General features: G+C 40.5%; 1 protein-coding gene across 2 annotated transcripts in view; it reads right to left on the bottom strand.

Moving 5' to 3' along the window:
* Positions 1–24,200, bottom strand: part of LOC131681514 (solute carrier family 66 member 2) — a 112,153-nt gene that overhangs the window by 53,855 nt on the left and 34,098 nt on the right. For both annotated transcript variants that reach the window (XM_058962327.1, XM_058962326.1), the window contains one exon: positions 3,723–3,859. In XM_058962327.1, coding sequence (XP_058818310.1) covers positions 3,723–3,859 — 137 coding nt within the window. The remainder of the gene's footprint in view (positions 1–3,722; positions 3,860–24,200) is intronic.

The raw sequence follows: 24,200 nt of genomic DNA on the forward strand, positions 1-24,200 counted from the left end.
CGAAAAATGTAGGAGATTTTTCGAAATCACTGGGCACGGTTATTCTAGAAACGCCTTTGTTTGGCGACACGTTTGTAGATTTCTCTAATAAATGCGGTGCTCGGACGAAGCCCAGGACCGTATTTTTTCCCTTATCCACCGTGTCGAAATTGGCAACGCGGGCTCAGGACCAACGAAGTCATTCGCTGAACCTGCCCTGGCCAATAGTCTAATTTACACTTGGGGGTGAACTCACTCCCGGTTGAAAACCACTGCTCTAGAGGCACACAATACTCGAAGCGAACAAGTCTCTTGTGTGTTGCTTATATGAGTGAGTTTGTTGTATCCATGACCGCATACAAGTCAATTGGAGCTTCAATTGTTTTGGAATACCACTAAAACCCAGTCGCCAAGCCCTCTTCGAAGAGGTCCTAGTTCTTAGATTTGGGATTACGAAATGTAACTATATCAAGGGAAACATTTAAATCTTCAAAGATGAAGTATTTATGACCAGATAACAATGGTTTGAATTCATTCGGACGAGCCAGTTAGCCAACTCATATGCAATACAGTCAGAACAGAGTTACATCTAACACCTCTTCTCTGTCAGACCGTGCAAATGTTGATCTATTTCCATATCGAGTATATGCCAAATATTCCATAAATTCAGTGTCTCTCAAATTCATATCTGGATATTTGCATCATTGTACGTTATGAATGAAAGCCCGTTTCGACCACAGTATAATATAACCCTCCTGAAATCATCAGAAGGTTATCATTCATTGGACGGCAAATAAGCCGAACAATAGACATATTGTCTGTTTATGGTTATGATTGTGACAGCACAAATATCGCGAGTGGTGAAGTCGGATATGAGACATGCGTCAGTAGGAAGTAGTTAAGTGCACCAGGCATTTCAAGTGGATTTTTCAGGTCATTTTACTTGACAGCTACGAAGAGGAGGTTAGAAAGCTTTCCAACATAGAATTTTCCTTTATAGGAATATGGTTCATGAACCAAAGCTGAGCCTGCTTTTCCTTTCTGCACAAGGCGTGCTATATTCATAGTTGCTGTACGTTTAGGTTCAAAATTAAGCTACTCTACTAATTGTCGATCAGGGTAATGAACATTTCATCACCAGCACACGTTGGTTTATAATCGCCTATAACGATCCCAGAAATGAGGGACATGATTATCATTGAAATCGCACGATTCAAGGTCAAATAAAAAAATTGGGAAAAAATTGGCGATACAGCGAATCAGTCAATATACATATAATAATGCAACATTTCAACAAACTATTCCTAATTTTTTATTGCGAATTGTTGAAAATTAAAAAAAGTGACAGTGAATCTCCGGAGGCACCTCGAAAAACCGCAGTGTGCATCATAACTCAAAATCTAGTAGATCAATCGATTTGAAATTTTGCACAGTGCTTCTTCACATCATTCTCCAGAAAACTATGAGAGCGTTTTTCAAAAATATTATTATTATTTTAACAATAACTTTTTTAAGTGAAAATCACATTTTGACATCAATGAACTTTGATGAAGTGATACGAAAAATTCAAAAATCGGACAAAAAAGAAAAAGTTCCCATCGTTGCCTGGTATATTATGTGGGCAATTAATACTGGGCAAAACGATTAATTATGATTATTAGTTATGATGTACAACACAAAAAAGTTTTTTGTTTTCAAGACGCCTCCGGAGACTTGCTGTCATTTTCTTGAAACCAAAAAAAAGTATTTTTTTCCGAATTAATTCAATTTAGCAAAGTCATTGATTTTACGGACTGTTTGATTTGCCATATCGTTTGGCACTTTCCATGTTAGGAAATTTCAAAATATATATCACCAAGAAGTGGAGCCTTTCTTTGTCATCATGTTTGTTAAAAATTTACAAAAAAATTTCAAGGGTAAAACCAGGAGTGGACTCCTGCGGGATGAGATTTATTAACCCTTTCATGCCCAACTTTTTTCTAGTGCATGTAGGGTTTCAAAACTATTTTTCCTTGAAAACGGTGGGGTCAAGAAACTCGAAAAACCTTTTTTCAGAAAGATAGGTGCTTTCCTTGCAGTGCTAGAAGCTGCTCAATTTTTACCTTCCAATGCTCAGTACAATTCTCCTAGAGTATTTACAATAGTCCAACTGCGTGAAAAACGTAGCCAAAAATAGTCTAAATTGATGTTTTATCAGTTTTCACTAATATTGCAACATAACGAAGTTTTATGTAAAAATCATTTTCCGTCGTAAACGCAGCACTGCTCCATTGGAGTTCAATCAGACTAATTGCAATAATTTCAGTTCTAGAGCTGATCCTTATAACTGTTAATGCTCAAATGAAAGCCTTACTTGTTTTTGTGAGCAATTCTTGCCTCAATCAAAAGTTATAGGTGCTCAAAAACGTTGTTGTCCACAAACAACATGGGCATGAATGGGTTAAGAGGAGTCGTCAGTATACACAAATATAAAAAAGATACGTATTTTAAGTTTATATTTTGAGCTGCACACTTAATTTGAATTACTGGGTACAGTAAAATTTTGCTGGGGTTTTGAACAGCAAACCGTTCGGAAATCAATTCAGTAAAACAATTCGGTTACCGAACTCTCCGTAATCCGTTCTATCCAAACGTCAAAAAAAACTGGTCAGTCAGCAGTTTTCTCTGAAAATGGCGACTTGACAGATGATTTGCTGTACCTGTATTGTAAGTTTTTTAAGAGGTTCGGTAATGTTGGTACAATTTCGCCGAACAATCAGTCAGTATTTTACTGGATAATGTTATTGCACCGAAAAGAACAGAAGTGCTGATAAATTCAGTTAAAAATATTGCGGGTTTCAGAAAATTATTCGCAAAATTACTGAAAATCGTTAAAAAGTGAAAACTTTACAGCAATTTTTTAAACAATTTGCTGACAGCTCAGTAAAAATTTCACTTTACTGTGCAAGTCGTCAAAAGAAATTACTGAACAACTTTTGGCTGGCTTAGTGTGTGGATTGTAGGTGCTATAACAGGCTGCGGGGTAAAACGAGTAGACGCCAGCTTTATTAATATAAAATATAAAATATTGAAACAGATATTTTCAACATTTCATTAGTTCTATGATTTATAACTATTGTTTTCTGGCTTATCACTGTTGTGCTATCTTATGACAAGTGCCATTTAGCACATTTCGAAAAAAGCAATTTTTAAGTTTGATATTAAATATCTTGAAACTTATAAATGGTTGAAACAATTCAAAGATTGATGCCTCTATTCATTCTGTATTAATTTCTCGCTGTACCTCTGTAACCAAGCAGAATTTCGATATTCTGAAAGCGCCATTTTGTAAAAGTTTTTTAGATTGGTAGTATGGCATATCTAACTCAGTTTACCCCAAAATGATATTTGCCATAAGATAGCACAACAGCTGTAAAATGGTCAGAAACATAGCGAACGTGTGCTGGATTTCCAACAACGAACAACAAGATGACGATAATCGGAATAATCAAACTATAATTGCAATCATTAACTAAACCTGAAAGCGCAGATAACATCAAACTACTTAGCTCCCGTGAGAACGCAATTTTAAAAGAAAGCACAGAAAGTCTACAGAAAACTGAATTTAACAAGGTCAAGGTCAGCCATCGTCAGCTATAGCAAGGATCCTTGGCGCGTGAGGAACATTTCGACTAATCTTGACAACGTTACCCCACGGCAACACGGGCTAACAAAAACCCACCGAATAGAATGGTGTTGCCTACCTGAGAATACTCGCTCCCTGGTTCGCATGATGGCATTGTTACGCCGCACGGTCACACACAGGTGGATCATTATGAACATGGTTATGTTCATGACGACACTCTGCACCAACAGGGGAATCTCGAACCGACTGGAAAACCTGAAAGTAATAAAAAGAATGTGGTATCGTTTTAGTACGGGTGAAACCGTTATTGATTAAAGTACTATACGTTGACGGTGTTATTAATGTATATATTCAAATAGTAATATTTGATTGTTATGTTATTTGTAACGACTACGGAAATAGGTAACTAATTTCGGTACTACGAAAAGACATATGCATATGTTGAGTTTCTTTCAATACATTTTATAAGGAGACAAGTCACGTTCTAGTGCACGGTGATAAGTTTAAACAGAGATAAATCCGACTGGGTACCTGAATGGGTACATCCAAGATTGAGAGTGTGCCGCGGTAATTAGTTATTATTTGCTAATTAGTCATTTTTATAACATCGACACTTTAAGTAACAGATGATGATGACTGAAGCAAGTGAGATATTGGTTGCTAATAATATCCCCTATGATTGTTTCTGTACCTTCCATGCCAAACTTTACATATGCTGAATAGTTTCATTCGTCCACGGATCTTGATACCTTTATGATTCTTCTTCAGGCAAGCTCATTTTCTTTTTTCTTACTCGTGAAGTATTGTGCATTATTTTAATATTTAACTATTTCACATGATTCAGAATATTATCCATGGATCGATTTTGCCACTTGAACTGGATTTTCATTTACAATATGTTCCTAACGACCTATCTAGCAAGCTCCACGGATAGAAACATAGCTTAAAAATTAAAAAAAAACCTGTTTTAATCCACCTAGCGGTGCAATTGTGCCTTTCTCAAACATGAACACGAGAATTTTTGCGATGTTTATATTCATTATAAGCTTCAAAATGTATATATTACATTTTTATTATACACTACATGACAACTATATACAAGAATAGAAATCATTATTCGAGTTCTAAAACTTTGTAAAAGAAAAAACAGCCACATTAATATTAAATTGAAAAAAAGGTGCGAAATCGGCAAAGTCCCAAAAAGTCGATTTTTATAAAAAAAATTTTTTTCGTTATAACATAAAATCTCGACGTTTCATGCATTTTAAAGATGTATGGCATCAAAAATACGAATTCGATTTCTAAAATTTCATGGGGTCCCCCTTTAAAAAAATTGGAGATCCGGCTTACATGGGAATTTCATATGTGACCGGACGGTTTAGTCTATATTTCCGAAACCATATAAGCGATCCGTACGAAATTTTATAGACATCTGTGGGGATATTAGAGCTATCATTTGGAGTTAACCATTTCCAGGAAACTGATGTGAGTTCGTCAATTTTGAAAGATGGCCGCTTTTCCCGGGCACTTCCGGAACCGTCTGTGGTGGTCAATTTAGTCAACGAAAGTTTGGTTGGCCGTCGGTGACCTAGAACAGCAAATTTAAGTTTTTTGAGAGACATTTTAGCGAAATTTTTACCTTTTTTGCTTTCATCGGAGTATCGGTTTGAATCACAATTTGCTATGTGATCGCACGCCACAACCTGTAACTCCGGAACCGGAAGTCGGATCGGGATGAAATTAAATAGCCATTTACGGGGGCGCAACACCTTTGATTTGAGACTAAGTTTGATTAAATCGGTCTAGCCATCTCCGAAAAACCGATGTGACTGTTATTCTGAATTTGGATACTTCCGCCGGGGCTTCCAGAACCGATGATGGTGGCAAATGTGGCCAAAGAGACTGAATGGATGTTAGTGACCTAATACTACAAATCGAAGCAGTTGTGGTCATATTATGGAAAAATTTTCGCCTTTATGCATTCATTGCAGAATTTATTAAAATCGACATTTTCTGCGTGATCGTGCTCACCACCCTGTAACTCCGGAACCGGAAGTCGGATCTATCAGAAATTCAATAGCAGTCTATGGGAACGTTGTATCTTTCATTTGAGACTAAGTTTGTCAAAATCGGTTCAGCCATCTCTGATAAAATGAGTGAAATTTTTGGTCACATACACACACAGACGCACATACACACATACATACATACATACATACACACGCACAGACATTTGCCGAACTCGACGAACTGAATCGAATGGTATATGTCACTCGGCCCTCCGGGCCTCCGTTAAAAAGTCGGTTTTCAGAGCAATTGCAATACCTTTCTATTGAGAAAGGCAAAAATAAGTAACTTTTAAGTCTTTTGAAAGTAGAAAGTAGGGCTTTAAAAAATATTGTCTTGAAAATAGTTAACATTTTTTTCATAAAAAGGAGTACTCTAATGCAATCACTAAGATATTCTCAAAATTTTATACAAATTTAAAGTGATTGGTACAAAAATCTATTTTTATTCGGTAGTTTGCCTAGTAATACTCAATAACAGAGTTACAAATTTTCTCATTCGTGAACAGAAATAGACGATATCTCACTTATTTCGACTAGCAACAGAAAAAACGAGCATGTAATGTCGTCGCTGTTGTGCTATCTTATGACAAACGCCATTTTGGGGGTTAACTGAGTTAGATATGCCACATTACTGGTCTAAAAACCAAATTTCGGCATTCTGTTTGGACGCTGAGATATAGCGAGAAACGTGCTGAGAATTTTTTGATTTTTTGCTCCAAATAACTGTGTCTGGGGATTGGCTTGAATTATCTTGATGCATAAGAGGGTTTTTATATGTAAAACTATCTGAGAAGCAGAATGGCATAATTATTTTCGAAACAAAAATGCACGAACTGTGAGAAAAATGAAATTTAATAAAACTGAAAATATAGCATATTTGGCAACACTGTAACCAAAAATAACTATTTTTTCTAGATTCCCTGATTCATTTTCTTCCGATTGTTTATAGATCATATGAAACCAAAGATATCAATAAAAGTTAATAATTTATGATTTTTTTCTATGGAAAATTTTCCATGCACGATTATGACACGCCATACAAATTTTGTCATCAATACAGCACACCTATGACACGTATGAGCGCGACTTTTGTTTACATTTATAGTATAAACTCGCAACATAGTCAACCGATCTTCCCAATACTTGAGAGGTTAATACAGAATAGATAGAAGCATCAATTGTCTTGTTTGAATTGTTTATACCATTTATAAGTTTCAAGATATTCAATCTCAAACTTTAAAAATCGTTTTTCTCGAAATGTGCAAAATGGCGCTTGTCATAAGATAGCACAATAGCGACGATGTAACATTGTTTGCTCTCCAAGTTTTCGCGAGAATAGAGCATCATTTTTTCGTGGTATAATATGGGACGATAATTTCGCGCCTAATACAAAACTTTCGAATAGCTAATGGTTCCGAAAAAATTCGCTAAAACGAGTAGATACTTTGCAATAATGTGGAGAAATAATTTCTATAAAGTGATATATTAACGGATTTTATTGAACTTAATTTATCACGAGGTTCGATGTTGTGAAATTATCCCACTTCCCTTTTGCATTGTCAGCAACTTTTCGCAATTTCTTGAAAGGTGGAAAGTCTTAGTGTCTACTAAGGATAAAAACGATGTGCGATAAACTGCTTGTCGTGAAAATGAGCACATATTTCAACCTCTGCTCTATAATCAAATGAAATAGAGCGAAAATAATTTCAGAAACAAAGAGTAATGGTAAAGACATTTTAATTTTATTTCAAATATGTAGGGGGGGGAGGGTGATTCGCCTCTTATTTCGGGCTTGAAAAATCTCTATCCCGTTTTGCAGGATTAGGATCGACCCCAGGTGAGCTGCGTTCCAGGCAATCGATTCATCAATTGCGCTATTCCCGCCACCAATCGTAAAAGCAAAACTATGATCTCAGCAAATTGAAGAACGCTGTTGCGTTCAAAATCAGAAGTTTTTAGCGAAAAGTATATAAATACAATTCTCAGCAATGACAAACTTAATGCAATTATTGGAGACTAGCAACCTATTTTCATATCTTGTACAACAAACTTTCTATCGGATATGAACAAAACTGATGAAATAATGTCTGCTTCCTGGAACAAATTTACGTCTTTGTATAGAACGAACATCGTCATTTTAAGCTATTATGTCGGCGATAGGTGCATTATTTACAACTGCCGCTCTCGCTTCTGTCACGAGTGCTGTGAACGTCAAGTGCACCTAGAGCAATGCAATTACCCACTCGAAGCTTCTCCATTCAACGTCAGAAAAACAAAGTTGCAAATGCACAGACTACAGAATGCAATTTTGCCAATCATACTAAAATCAGCCAGACAACGATCTTATAGCAAACACCCGCGAGACCTGCGACAGTCCATAACCTTGCTATTGCTTCTGCTGGTTTCCTGCCCATATGTCCTTCCGTATAGCATTACAATATTGATTTTCGACGCTAATACTGCACGGAAAAAATTCCGTTGGCATTTTCGTAATGTTTTACCGTGATTTAATCGGTTGCTTTTGTAAGGTATTATTAGCTGTTCATTCTTAGTTATTTTCAATTGAGTCGCTGTTAACCCGTGGCTTTCTTCAGTTAAACCTGTCAAATGCGAAGACTTTTCAATTGGACAAAGTGCACATAAATCAATTGAGCAAATCACAGGAACTTTGGCAAAAAGACGAATCTAACATTAGAGGTTATTATTTACTTTTTCTACTTCTGTTAATCAATCAGTCACTCTAACGCTTGCCCTTCGATTAATTGTCTAAAGTGCCAAGCAAAATAATCATCGTTTGAACTGTATATACTAGAAAATAGCTGGAAAGTGTAGTAATAGCGCCACAATAATCAAAACTGAATAAAGACAGTCTATACTACAGACACTTTACACAGACTTACGGAGACAAAAACAGTATAACTAGCAACCCTGAATATTTACTGGCATCAGGGAAGATCCCATAAGCTTAGCATGGGCTTCCCTCTTCACTTCCCCTCACAATACCCTCATGCTCGCTTGGTTGCATTTTTTGACACTTCGCTAGTCGTGACTACGATTCCATTCCAACAGTTCAACTGAAAGCATAAAACTAACAAAAAATCATTAGTATACTTGGTGTCCTTGAACGATCCATTTAAAAAAGTCTTCTTTTTGGAAACAAGCAAGGATATCGGGACAGTCGTAGAGAAAACATTCTTGATCTGGGAACTGAGTAACATATTGGTTTTGATGGACAAACGTGAATAACTTATTAAAAGGTCGTAATTTCACAGAGTAAAATGTTATGTCTAAAAAAAATCGAAAATAACTTGAAAACAGCTGCATTTTGAAGGGCAATTTTTTATGAATATTTTGAATTGAAAAAAACATATTGAAATACATTCTTTTGTTTTTCGAGAGTTGTCCTGCTGGAGCTGTAGAGCTAAGTTATTGGAAGGGGTCCCCGTCAGAATCACATACTACTATTTCCAAACACTGCTTTAGGCCAATTGTAGCGGGCCGTGATTCTGAATGTGATATTCATTGTACGGTTCAGGTATGCGCGAACGTAGGGACTCGCGATCGCGTGTATCATCGCGAAGAGCTCGAGTATTTGTACGTTAACTTGTTCGATCGATCACGTGTGTGTTTGTATGTCGCGTGAGCTAACGTGTATGTAACTTCGCGTGTATAAATTCTATTTTATAACCGTGTTCCTTTCGCATATTCGCGTGTGTTCTAGAATGATCGTGCGCGGACCGTGAACCTGATACTTATTTGTTCGTGTACGGTTCAGATTCTAGAAGAAAGTGGGTTCATCCATATCACTAGAGTTCCCAGTCATGTCGCAGTAGAACGTGTGGTCTAGTGGATATGAGCTTTATTTTTTGATTAGTCCAACTGGATGTATGGACCTACGTTGCTAGAATGAAGAGATTTCCGGACGTGACCGATTCATGATCTCGCGCGTTTGCAGGTTCGCGTTTGAGACCGCGTTTGTAACTTCGTATGTACTAAAATGTTCATATACTTACCGGAGTGTTATCAAGTATGCGCGATCGCGAGCATAGGTGTGGTGTGCGTCGACGTGCTTGTCGCGTGTGCTCGCGTGTATGTGACTTCGCTTGTATAAATTCGATTTTGAAACCCTGCGGCCATTCACATATTCGCGGACTGTCATTCATTTAGTTTTCAGTGTACGGATCGGATCACATTCTGACAGGGAGTGAGTTACCCCATATCACTGGAGTTTCCGCTCATGTCGCCATGGAACGTTTTGTCTAGTGGATATGGGAGATATTTTTTCTTAATTTTTCAATTTTATTTTTTTATTAATTAATATGGACCTAGACTGTTGGTACCGAGGATAGAGACTTCCGGACGATTCCGACTCATGATGGCGCGAGCGCAGTAGTTTATAGGTTGACGCTTGAGATCGCGTTGGTAAGTATACGAGTGCTGAAACATTCACCTGATCACCGGAGTGTAATCATGTTTGCGAGTTCGTGGGCGTAGGTTGCTTGGAAAATCGCGAGGGGCTCTAACGTTTGTACGCTGACGTGATTTTGTAACATATTTGCGTGTGTTCTTGAATGGTCGCGCGAACCGAGAGTCTGATATTAAATTTGCGGTGTGCGGTTAGAATTCTGGCAGAGGGTGGGATCCCTTATATCGATACGGTTCCCGCTCATGTCGCCATGAGACGTGTTGTCTAATAGGTATAAGCGTATTTTCTAAATTGTTCCAGCTGAAGGCATGGACCTAGGCTTCTAGGATAAAGGATAGACTTCCGGACGTGACCGATTCGTGATCGCGTGCGAGAGGGCATTTTTGTAGGTTCTCGCTTGAGACCGCGTTTGAGAATGTGTGAGTGTTAAGACGTTCATTATCACCATCTTTGCTGACCCAGCTGAAGGCGGGTGTAGAATCCCGATCAGAATGAAATAACAAGATTATAACAGAACACATTTTTTCTAACACGTTGTGTTATAAATTAGGTCTCGTTAGTAGTTAAAATAACAGAAATTTCTAACAAGTAATAATACGAGTTATAGTTTTGATATATTTCTGTTATGTGTTTCTGATCGGGATGGCAGTATAGGACTCGAAAAAAAGAAATTGTTAACCGAATTTCGGATTACAACACGGCACACACGAATGTTCACTTTCACACTTATTTATTCCAAAACACGATTACACAATGCTGATTACACGAAACAATTTTATTGGACGGATATAAAAATCAAAAAACAGTCTCCGTTCACTTGCACAGTTGAGTTGGATCTGCCCCAGCTGATGAAATCCAGCTGTTGAGAGCAAATTGAATCGAGCGGCAGCAAAGAGAGCTGCCCGTAAGCGACGGGTAGATGAATATCACAAGGCTAAGAGAGATGGGCAGTGTTGTGCAGTTGGATCGCGCTTTGGGGTAAAGTACCGGTTTCCAAACATACCGGCCTCCTTGAAATATCCTCGATTTCAATCAAAATGCTTTCTAACTACTCAGACTCCCTCGCCTCTGCGATGTATGCTAGTTGGTGCTGTTATGGTGGACCATCGGCGTCGAGGACGGGAGACTTGAATTCGACTCCGTCAACTGCTATGCAGCCGGCGTCGATAAAACAAGACCCGAGCGACTCCGCTGGTCCTACCACTTCTACTGCTACTGCGGCTGCTGGATCAACTGCTTCGGCTGTTGTGAACCTCTGTCGACTCTACTCGGGGATTCCAGCAAAGTACCTGCGCGGACGAGGAAACAGATCACTACCTCTTGACATGAACAAACCGGATTGTACTTAACTTGGATGGGGTTTGGGGTGACAGGCTCCGATTACGCAAACCAGAACCGCGCCACCCCGGATTGCTTTGTTGCTGGAACCCTGCTGACCACTTCAGACTTGTGGATTGCTGTAGTGTGATGACGGAGACCTTGTCTTCCGCGAGCACCGCTACTGAAGTTAAGGGTGAAACGCAAGTTTGAACAAGACGTGTTGTAAACTGAGAAGACAATCTAGTCTTCGATGGATCCGTGCACTGTTGTTGACTGCTAGAACCTGCGGAAGAATAGAGCGGCTTAATCTGGAACTCGAGCGTGAACAGGTCGCACGTAACTTAACGGTGGCCCCCTGGCTGGATAATGGAAGTAGCTTCCATTCAGACGCCAAGATTGCCCTTGGGGGCCTTGAATGCTTATCTATGTCGGGGAGCAGCCAACTGCCTTTTAGCGCGCCGCGTAGTGTTGAAATGTGGTGAAGGATGACGATTCCATAACTAAGCTCATGAACGATTGAATCTGTTGGAGAATATAAAGCAGTTGGAATCCAGAAAACAAACATGGGAGTATAGCGTAACTTAAGGGTCGGCCCCCGTAGCATACGCGGTAGGATGCACCGCACGCTGCCGACAGTTGCCCCCATGGGGGCTGTTGTAATCGAAATTGTTGCAGTTAGATGATGAAAGCAGCTCACGAGACTTCTTGGGTTGCCACTATCCAGGACCATAGATGTGGATTGGTGTTCGCAACCCTAGTGGAGGAAAACAAAACAGTAGCAACCATTGATAGACTTCGGTGGGTTGAACAGAACTTGTGGTTCGCCCCCTGGCATTCACGGCTACAACGTGCCGCTAGCTGCCAAATGTGCCCCAATGGGGGCTTGCGAGTGATCGTTGACGAGGTTGCCTTGTAGATACATGTGTCCTGGATTCCCGGTGATATGTTTCACGCTTGTTGCGGATTTGATGATAGTAGACTCAGTAAATAGATAGGCAGATGGTATTCAGTATAGGGGGGCGAGTAGAATTAATCATCATCAGGGCTAGGTGATGTTCTATTATCTCGAATCGGAAGCACGCACACTTTAGAGATCCCTCTCTCATATAGACCGTCCATCGTACGAATTGCAACGACACGAATGTTGCCGTCGGCGCCGGATACGATATTGGAGACACGACCCAGTCGCCATTTTAATGGAGGTAGGTTGTCGTCTTTTATTAAAACCATGGTGCCTACAAAAATGTTGTCCCGTTGACGAGTCCATTTTGTTCGGTTGTGAAGATCGGATAGATACTGTGTGGACCATTTCTTCCATATGCGTTGAACGACATCTTGCGACCTCTGCCAAATAGTTAGCCTATTCTCTGGAACATCCTCCAGGCTGGGCTCGGGAACCGCCGTTAACGGTCGCTGGATCAGGAAGTGACCAGGAGTCAGAGCCTCGAAATCTGATGTGTCGTTACTAATTGGAGTTAGTGGTCGAGAGTTGAGAATCGCCTCGATCTGTGCAACTACTGTTTGCATCTCGTCGTGCTGCAGAACTCGATTACCAATTGTGCGCTTGAAATGTCCCTTAAAGGATTTTACTGCTGCTTCCCACAGCCCTCCAAAGTTTGGTGATCTTGGAGGGATGAACCGAAAATCTATTCTGTCGTGCTGGGCTCCTCGTGCTACGGATTGTTGAAACTGCTCGGAATTGAAGAGTTGAACCAACTCGTCAAGTTCTCGTTTGGCGCCTACAAAGTTGAGAGCATTGTCACACATCACCAATGCAGGTATCCCTCTTCGAGCGACGAATCTCTTAAAGGCAGCGAGGAACGCTGCACTCGTTAGGTCTCCAACGCCTTTGTCGCAAGACACACAAAAATCGCGACGAAGTATTTTCTTGGAGCAGTTCTTCGGATGGGGTAAATGACCTGAAACGGCCCGCAATAGTCGACGCCTACTTTCAGAAACGGATGTGCAGGAGTAACTCGCTCAGATGGTAAATCAGCCATTAGCTGTTCTAAAACACGCGGTCTGCTGCGAAAACAAGACACGCATTCGTGAATAACTGTGTTGACCAAACGTCTGATGCGAGTAGGCCAATACTTTTCTCGAACGCTAGCAATCAAGAGCTGCGAGCCCGCGTGAAAATGCTTCAGATGATAGTGTACTACAATGAGTTTACTGAGGGGGTGATGTTGACTGAGGACGAATGGATGCTTTCGAGATATCGGTATTGGTGCGTGACGTAGACGGCCGCCCACTCGCAATAACCCTTCGACCAGAATGGGGTGGATCTGGACTATTTCTGATGATGACGACACTGGTTTTCCTTTTTGTAGAGCGGTAATTTCGGCAGCAAACGATTCTTTCTGCGAGAGACGAACTAGAGCCAACATAGACTGTTCGTGTTCGTCATGACTAAGGACTCCGACTCTGCGATTTCCGGTACCGTGTTGTTGTCGAGTGTTGTGGATGAAACGACGGATGAGTGCCACAATACGAACGAGGTCGAAGAGCGATGATCGTAGGGTGAAGATATCACTCGGATAATCTGTCGTCGTCGGCAGTGCAATGGACCTTTCCTCCAACAATGAATGGTCTATCTCTTCAACTGGTGTATCTACCTTCCAAATACTGCGATCTTGGAGCATCCATAACGGTCCCTCAAACCACACTCTTTGATACTGGAGCTGTGCCGGAGTCATCCCACGCGAAATGATGTCGGCAGGGTTTTCCACACCTGACACGTGATTCCATGAACTTCCCTTAGTAATATGCTGGATCTCCGACACACGATTTGCAATAAACATTTGCCATCTGGATGGTAGTGACGATAACCAGTACAACACAATCGTCGAATCGGTCCAGAAGTATGCTCTATGTTGTATTTTAACGCTATCACGAACCTTGTCGTATAGATGACTCAGAAGTAGTGCTGAAGATAGCTCGAGACGAGGAATGGTCTGCGCCTTTTTCTTTCGCTTCAAATCCTCTAGTGGCGCGACTCTGGACTTTGCTGCTAACAATCGAACAGCTATCTTGCCATCTTGACCCGTACAGCGTAAATATAGGCAGGCCCCGTAAGCCTTCTCTGATGCGTCGCAGAAGCCATGAATCTCGACCGACATCAAATCTGCTCGAAACGCCACCCACCGAGGAACCGAAAGCGAAGACAAGGCAATGAGGTTCCTCCTATATTCCAGCCAGAAGGACTGCATGTCACCCGGCAGTGGGTCATCCCATCCACATTGCTGTTTCCACAATTCTTGGAGAAAGATTTTTGCTATGACAACAACTGGTCCAACTAGACCAAGAGGATCAAACAAACGAGCTGCATCGGCAAGAACCGTTCGTTTAGTGATCACAGTGATGTTGCTCCAGACCGGCGAATGAAATAAGAATTTATCGGAGGTAGGTTGCCACAACAAACCTAGCGTTTTGACTGGGGAACTCGAAGAATTCAGCTCAAGTGTCACACGGTCATCCAATAATGAGGGTGGTAAATCAGCCAGAAGCGTGGGACAATTGGAAGCCCATTTCCGCAATGTGAACCCCCCTGAATTCGTTAACTCGATCATCTCCTTCGTCAACTGCTTACCGTCTTCGATGTTATCTGCTCCAGTTAGCATATCGTCGACATAGAAATCTTTCTTCAGTGCACAAGCAGCGCGGGGAAATGATTGCAACCCATCTTCGGCCAACCGCTGCAAGCATTTGGTCGCCAGATAAGGAGCGGATGCTGTACCATATGTAACCGTCGTTAACTCAAACACACGTACTGGTTCGTTGACTGAATCCCTCCATAATATGCGTTGAAGATGTTGATCGAATGGTTGCACCTTTATCATCCGGTACATTTTTTCAATATCGGCGACGATAGCGACTGGATGAAGACGGAAACGGATAATGATCGATAAAAGATCTTCTTGAACTACAGGGCCAACCATTAATGCGTCATTCAGTGAAACTCCGGATGACGACTTACAAGAGGCATCGAACACGACTCGGAGTTTGGTCGTTGTGCTGTCTGGCTTCAAAACTGCGTGGTGTGGAAGGTAGAATACGGGATGCTCGTCGGTTTGACTCATTACCTCCTTCATGTGACCTAGTTGTTGAAACTCATGGATAAACTCAGTGTATCTCAACCTCAACTCGGAATTCGACTGAAACCGCCTTTCTAACCCCGCAAATCGACGCATAGCTATGTCTTTTGAATCACCGATCTGTTGAAGGATGAACTCTCTTTTCGGCAAGGTAACAACGAATCTTCCGCTGTCGTCGCGTGCTACAGTCTGAGCGAATAGCATCTCACACGCAGATTCCTCAACTGACTGTGTACTGTTGGATCTACACGTTTCCAACTCCCAGAACCTTGTCAGTAGGTTGTGAATGTCCGTCGTTGTACATGATAAGGACACTGCTGGTTGAAGCTCATTCGACTGTTTGGGAACTCGTCCTGAAACAATCCAGCCGAAGACTGTGTTTTGGAGCATGGGTCCTTCGTCTGCCATATTGGTTCGACCTTCAGAGAGCAATTCGAAAAAGTGCTCTGCTCCTATGATCATATCTATCTGCCCTGGTTCAAAAAATGCGGATCTGCAAGGATTATATTCTCAGGAAGAGTCCACTGAAGAACATTGATTTTTCGAGCTGGCAGGATCGTCGTGAGTTCCGAGAGAACATAGAAGTTCATCGATCCATTGAACGACGATATTGTTGGTAAACGCGGTCGGATGGTAGCATTCACCAGCTTGCGCGACATGGCTGTTGAACCACCAATACCTTGAACTTGAAGATTCTCAGAGGTGGATCGAAACTTCAGTTTCTGGCAAAAGTTTGACGTCATAAAACAGAACTGGGAACACGAGTCTAACAATACTCTAGCTAAACGTGTACTTCCGAACTGATCTCGAACATGTACAATAGCTGTAGACAGTAAAACTTCTTGTTTGTGTGTACGGATGCTGGATGGCAGAGCGACTGTGTTGTGGCTTGTGCATGATTGGCTTGTGGTGGGCAGTGGTTCAGTGTGCATATTTTGCGATAGTGTAACAGGGAGGGAATTTGTGAGTGGTTGAGCTGTATTACTGTGTGTAGATTGGCTTTGGTTTTGTGTCTGTGGTTGCTGCTGGTTGGTTTGCGCTTGTGGGACGGAGGATTGTGAGTGCAGGCCATATTGTGATGAAGATTCGGAGTGCAACAACGAATGATGTTTTCTTTGGCAATGATGACACGCACCCCTGTTGCAGCTACGAGCTTGATGTCCCAATGATAGGCAGTTCAAACACAACTTCAATCTCCTGACTGCTTCGATGCGTTCCGTGACCTCCATCCTTAAAAATTTGGTGCAGCGGAAGGCAGAATGGAAGGCTTCACCGCAGAACTGGCACTTTCCATACGACTGAACGACCGAATGACTGACTCCTACTCTTGTTCTTTCCTCTAGAATCGGCGATGTTTGTCCGGGAGCAACGGATTGAAGGACGGAACAGTGGTTTCTTAGAAACTGTATCAGTTTATCGTAACTGGGAACATCCTTTGAGTTGTGATGCGTTTCCCAATGGCGTAGCGTAGTGGCATCCAACCGAGAACATATCATGTACACCAAAATTGTGCTCCAATTGCTAGTCATTTCTCCAACCTTGTCCAACATCTGAAGATTCTTTTCAAAATCCCCTATGAGTCTATTCAGCGCTTCATAGCTCTCCTTTTTTATCGCCTCTGTCGAAAACAACGAGTCTAAGTGGGCCTTGACAATAAGCTTCGTATTTTCGTAACGTTTCTCCAGTATGCTCCAGGCCACATCATAATTCACGGATGACATCTCCACCGAACTGATTTCCTGCAGGGCTTCTCCCGTGAGCGACGACTTCAGATAAGTAAATCTGTCCATGGTTGTTAGCTGATTATTTTCATGGATCAGACTTCTGAACGTGTCCCGAAAAGTTACCCACTCCTTGATCTTACCGCTGAATGTCGGCAGACGAATCTCTGGGAGCTTTACTCGCGACATTCCAAACGACGTGGCCTGCGAGGTCGAATAACGGATGGCTGTTGTATCTCCAAAAATATCCGACTTCCAACGCATAAGTTCACTCTTTAAGTAACAGTATTGATCCTCCATTACCACTATTATATGCGCATTCTCGTCATCTCTAGCTTCGGCCATCGCTTCAATTCGCACTGAACGTTCTTCATCCGATTCTTTCGTATCAACCTCTGCTAAGTCAGTAATATGATCCGTCAACAGCTCGATCTTCCTACGGACGACGTGAAACTCACTAAAGGCGATGTCCAACCTTTGAAGACGAATTTCAATCTGACCCGCATGCCTTTCTTCATCGAAATGATCCAGAAAATATTGAATGGCATCAAACGTCTTCCGAAGGTTTCTCTCCTGCTTCTTCAGATCTCGAAGTTCTGTCGCCATGCCACTACTTACAGTTCTGAAGCTCCGACGAAACTTTGAAACAGATTCCTTGCTTATATAAACTTCTATTCACACTTGCACTTGACTATGCTTTGAAAAATCTTTCACTCGACTCGACGTCCCGCGCGCGAATTGACTGACCTACGACCAATAGTGACAGCAGCGGGGGGAACCAACCAAGCAGACAACCGAAAAATGGAAGATATCCTAAGTGTAAGACCAACCGTCTATTAATCAATGACACACAGACTCAAACAATCAATCCCAGTCCCATGAAGGAATCTATCGCATGCAAAGAAAACTCGTATTGCTATCGATTTATTTTATTTCTATTTCAATCCCACCGATGGTTTCATGCAAACCCACCACAAGCATGCAAATACTTCCCCGTTTATTTCTACCGGACGATATTGATGGCTGGCTGGTACCGATGCACAAACTTGCTGCTAATTGAATCCGCACCACTGAACGTCCATAAACAATTGCTGTTCCACTGTCGTTTGCCTCGTTTCTAAGGTGCGGGGTCGACGTCCGCTAACCAGAGGTCACTCAACTTAGCTTCTTCTTTTCTCCCTTCAGCTCAATATTGCAGCGAACCTTTCGCCACTATTCACTGGTTCTTTTCTGGGAAACAATGTCCTCGAAATCCGGTTCGAAGGACCAAAATGTTAACCGAATTTCGGATTACAACACGGCACACACGAATGTTCACTTTCACACTTATTTATTCCAAAACACGATTACACAATGCTGATTACACGAAACAATTTTATTGGACGGATATAAAAATCAAAAAACAGTCTCCGTTCACTTGCACAGTTGAGTTGGATCTGCCCCAGCTGATGAAATCCAGCTGTTGAGAGCAAATTGAATCGAGCGGCAGCAAAGAGAGCTGCCCGTAAGCGACGGGTAGATGAATATCACAAGGCTAAGAGAGATGGGCAGTGTTGTGCAGTTGGATCGCGCTTTGGGGTAAAGTACCGGTTTCCAAACAGAAATAAAAGACAATATATGAGAGACGTAATAGATTAGGCAGGTACAAGATACAGCTGAAGTTATGATCATCACATGAAAGACATACATTAGTACTTCAAACACTACTAATACTTGAATAACCAATCACCACACATAGCACATCCTTTCTTAATTATCTATTTGTTACTGGTTGATTTTTGGTTATAGCGGGTAAATAGAGGAAAGGTATAGAACAGAAAAAAGGCTCATATCAGCCCTTCCGGCCTCCTAGATACACCACTATCGAGGCGTATTGTAGTCAACATCTGGAAGCGGGCTTCTTATATAAATAAAATTCTGAGTAGTCATAATGATTGGTGGATTATTAACATGAGAACTGATTAACCTCTAGTAGTAGAACTTGGTGCAAATAGAAACCAAAAAGAGTGAAGGTTCTTATATTTAGATAACTCTATTGAATCTATTGTGGCTTGATGATGTTTACAATACCGTCAATCCCATCAACCTGCGAAAGGGAAAAAACATATTGAATAAATTCTAAAACTAATTTTTTTTTAAAAAGTTGCAAATCGAATAAATTTTAGAAATTTGTTTCAAGTTTTTGTTATAAAATCATTTATAGCGATTTTCTTCATAATGCAGTTCTATTTTAAACTGTTTTTATTTACAATTATATTTATATAAAATATATTGGAAAAAATTTCTGAAGAGCATTTTCCTTCGAAATGACATAGTATTATTATTGTGTAAGATAATCATGGTTATGACTGGCAAATACTATACATTTTAGAAGCATCGTTGTTAAAAATACTATCTCATTCATAGCTTCATCATAATGCAATTACAGTTATTCTACTATTTCTAGGCTTGGTTAACAGATCATTGTTTTTTTGTCTAAAACTAACACTGTAATCACTTTAATGTTTGGTTTTTCTCTAAGATTCTTGTATTTCATAATGATCTTGTATTTTCGAGTGTATTTATTTACTTTTTGCTGCTATTCTCTGAACTTAAAACAAAACTGAATATTCTAGGACACTGTAATTGGTGAATGATTAGCCTTGGATGAGAGTATGAGGAGATGAATCTTATTAAATTTTGACAGACACTGTTTTTAGAAAAAGATAGATAAGTTCCACGTATAGAGGATCGCGGTAAGCCAGGTTGTCTCTAACAGGAACATGGATTGGTTTTCCTCGGACTTGTAAAGAATCTACTAATTGTGATCTGGCTTCACGATATTCAGTGCACGACCAAACAACAAGCTCAATGTCGTGGTAAACCTCTCCACAAGCACAATGATTACCCTCTGCGAGGCCAATACGACGGAGATGCGCATCTAAAGTATAATGATTGGATATGAGCCTAGACATTAAACGGTTGAAGTCCCGAGCTACATCCAATCCTTTGAACAATGCCTTCGTTGATACTTTAGGGATAATTGAGTGTAGCCATCGTTCCAGATCTCTATTGTCTTAAGATGTTTACCAACTATTTTTGACATTATTGAAGCAGAAAATATCTATCACGTTACATAAGTTCAACATAAAATTAATGAAACTTTAAGGTTTTCAAAAATGTAGGTTAGACATTGAAAGCAAGCTGTTGGTGTGACCCAAATTTTTTTTTTAGGTGTTCGATCTGTCACGTTACAAGTTATTTGTTTTTCATTATTTCACAAGTAAAAATAAGCATTAATCCATTTTCATTTCAAATTTCCAAGCAGTATCATCAAATTGAAATTAGCCTACGATGAAAAAATGTGGTTCCAGGCAGAAAGTTGAAAATATGGATTTTACGATCTTTAGTAATTTTTAGGTCATCCAAGAAGCACCAATAAGCTTTAATAAATGACAGCTATGGAAAATTTTTTGGGGTCGCCTTTCATATTGTTTAATATTAGAGGATATATACATGCAAAAAAACAGTTTGGCGCAAAAATTGAGACAAAAATGTTTTGCCTGTGGCTGTCATTTTCGGAGCCTTAGCCATATAGGCTTTAAAGATCCTTGAAGCATGTATGCGTTATGTCAGCTTTACGTACGTATATAGAGTAAGCGATGCTATATTTCGGCTATGTATTCATGTATTTATAATGCTCATATAGAGTTTTATTGCATTATAAATGCTACAATGAAATTTCAATGCAACATTAGCTCCAATGTATAGCAAATATTGCGCAATGGCTTAATGCTTCTGGTTAGTTGAAACGTCCATGGTCTGCGACCGAAATGTTTGTCTACCCATGTCTTCAAAGCAGCCTCCAGGACACTTTTCCGATAATATGTTGCATTTGCTTTAACGCCCGGCTCGATGAAAACGATTGGAGAGTGCCCATTTGCGGTTCCAGCGACCCAAACCATTATTTGTTGCGGGTGCTGCGTCCTAGTGGCCAACCGATGACTAAATTCTCGTATTAACGGTCGATCAAGTAAAAACTATCGTGTTAAGAGCTTACGAATTGCTCAATTTGAAACATTTTTGGGTAAAAAAAAACAGAATGTTCGGAATTTGGCCGTTTTCGTCCAAGCGAGCCACTTCTTCGCTCTCTCAAGTTGCGTCTTCGGTGTGAGATCCTGGGCATCTTGGAACTTGTATGGTTCGACCTTGAGTTCTTTTACCAATATTCGTCGGATGCAGTCGGATATTTTCAGTTTTTTAACCATTTGATTGGCAGCTCGTCTTGGATTTCGCTCAAGTCGCTACTTCACTTTTCGAACCATATCACATGATGTTGCAGTCTTTCAATGCCCACCTCCATGGCGCTTCGCGATGCTACCAGTGTTATTATAACGAGTTATGGTGCGATAAGCAACAACTTTATTAACATTCGGGTTTTTGAGCTCACGTGATTTTCCAGCTAAATATAAAGCAACCACACTATTTCTTTTAATTCCTATCGCTGATCACATTTTGTTTGCGTTCACTTTTGGCAAAATACTTTTGTACGTTTGTGAATTATACTACGAACTGCCATTCAGCCAATTTATAGACAACTGATGCCAGTGTGACAGCTACGCGAACGGTCTGAAGTTGGTCACACTTTAAGTTCCGGACCCTGTATAATTTTATAGCGGAACGATTGACAAGCAATCTAATTTTGCCTCTTTGTTGATAGCCTATAGCAGTGCGGATTTTAGCTTCTGTTCAGAGTGAGATGAAAATGTAAATTCTAACGCAGTTTGTATTACGGATGTAGTATATCAGCATTTCCTATAATTATCATTTATTTCATTTTGCGGCAATTGTTTCGATTTAATTAGATCTCATCAGCTTAAAATGAGCGGGACATCACGCTTGACTAGGAGTTTGCTCAGGAAAACAAAATGTGTCTCCGTTTTTTGTAGCTAGTATCAATCCGTCGCTAGCTTAGTCCGTTAACTAAGTTAGTGTCGGATTCTGATGAGACGAAGTCGTAACACAAATTTCATAACTAATTTGGAAAAATATTGTTGATACAGTAAGCGGGGGCCTAAGGAGGGACTTCTGGAGTTTTTTTTACCCCGTAACAGGCTGATAGAGTACCAGCAAAACTTAAATGCTCATAATTATGGCATTTTCTCTGATTTGAACACTTAGATGGTGTCGAGAGGTTTATATAGAATATGACAAAATCTGTAACAGCATTGCCAGAACCAAGAGTTGAGTCTATGCCCTTGAAAATAAGAATGCTACGTAGGCATTACGAGAGACAATCTGAAGACGGATAAAAAACATTTTTCTACAATCACATTCCGATTTTCGGAACGAAAAAACTGAAATTCGAAACATATTATTCATGATTTTAAGGGCACATTTTTATCCGTGGGCACATTAAATAAAATAGCTTCGTATGCTGCCTCCATCCGATTCCACTATGCTGCCAAGTCAGTCGCCGCTGCATGTATCGACCGGGTCGACGTTTTGGGATTCGAGCCAAAATTACAGTTGCACCTGACATATGCAGATTCCCTTGGCAACGGAGGCCCTACCGTCGCTTGTCGGCTAGTATAGCAAGCACCGACTGTCATAGCACTAGCGAGAGTATAAATTATGTATTGTACTATCGAAGCGCGGGTGCCGCTTCTATCATCGGTCCCAATTGGCATTATTTGCATAATATGTTACCACCCCCCCCCCCGGTGGACAATGTAAGGTGCGCAAATATTTGAAAGTACACGAAGCTCTTCATTCCGTTTCCTACGTTTGGCAGCGTGAACTAACCGTCGCGTCTCGCTCCCAAATGCTGGGTCAATGAAAACATACCTGTTGCATCCTATTTTTGGAGTGCATCGTCCTCCATTTTCAGTAATGTTTACGTCGGTATGGATACTACATTTCAATTAATCTTACCGGTGGTCGCCAATCTCGACAATAATGACGGTGATAATGATGATGTGGATATTGTTGCTGGCGAGTGCCGGCTGTCCACCATCGCTACAGTTGCGTTGGTTCAAGCGGTCCCAGCAGTAAATAAGATATATGGCAGACGGAGTGCGCAACGTTGCCATGCCAATTTTGTGCCTTGCAAACTCCGTACAGCAGCGACGTGAAACATCGCATACCCAGAGTAAATAGTGCGATAACAATTACGGTTTGCTTGAAACTATTATCTACCGAGGATTTACGATGCGGTGTAGATGGAGTGCAGTCGTCTTTCTTTCAGGAATGAGCGATATAGCGTCAGTCGGATTTGTGGCAAGATGTATGATAAGGGTGTGTAAATTTGATCTGAAATTATATGGCGTTATCTGGTGTATACACTGAGAGGCCATTCGCTGATTGCCATTCGCAGTTGCTTACGTACACACCTAGAAAAAATAGTGTAAATTTACGTCTCCTGACCATGACATATACGAGCATCAAAAATGACTTAGTTTTACGTTTGATTTTAATTTTACATGACGTTTAATTTCGTGAATCATATAATTTTACTCCACATACAGCATTTGTTCTGAATGGTAGGAAGTGTAATTTTAAGTCATTGCGCATGTAAAGTATATGTTTCATGTAAAATTAAATGGAACACGGTAATGTTCTGTCATTTCGTAAATTACGGTTTGTTGAATTGTGTCATGTTTGCAATTACGTCAACGATAAAATTCAGATTTTTTTGGTGTGTAGTGTAAACGATGAGGCTACTGTTCTAGTTCCGAAGAGCATTTGTTATCTGCTACGTTTAGATTTACAACAGAAATTCAAGCAAAATATCAAGGTAAGTTTTGCACGGAATCTAGCTTGTGTAGTTTACAATGATAGCTCGTTCTGAATGATTATGGAAAAATGATTTGCCACACCAAAAAATATGAATTTTATCGTTTACCTAATTGCAAACATGACACAATTTAACAAACCGTAATTCACGAAATAACGAAACAGTACCGTGTTCCGTTTAATTTTACATGA

The sequence above is a fragment of the Topomyia yanbarensis genome, chromosome 2, assembly GCF_030247195.1.
Source record: "Topomyia yanbarensis strain Yona2022 chromosome 2, ASM3024719v1, whole genome shotgun sequence".
NCBI classification, from domain to species: Eukaryota; Metazoa; Arthropoda; class Insecta; order Diptera; family Culicidae; genus Topomyia; species Topomyia yanbarensis.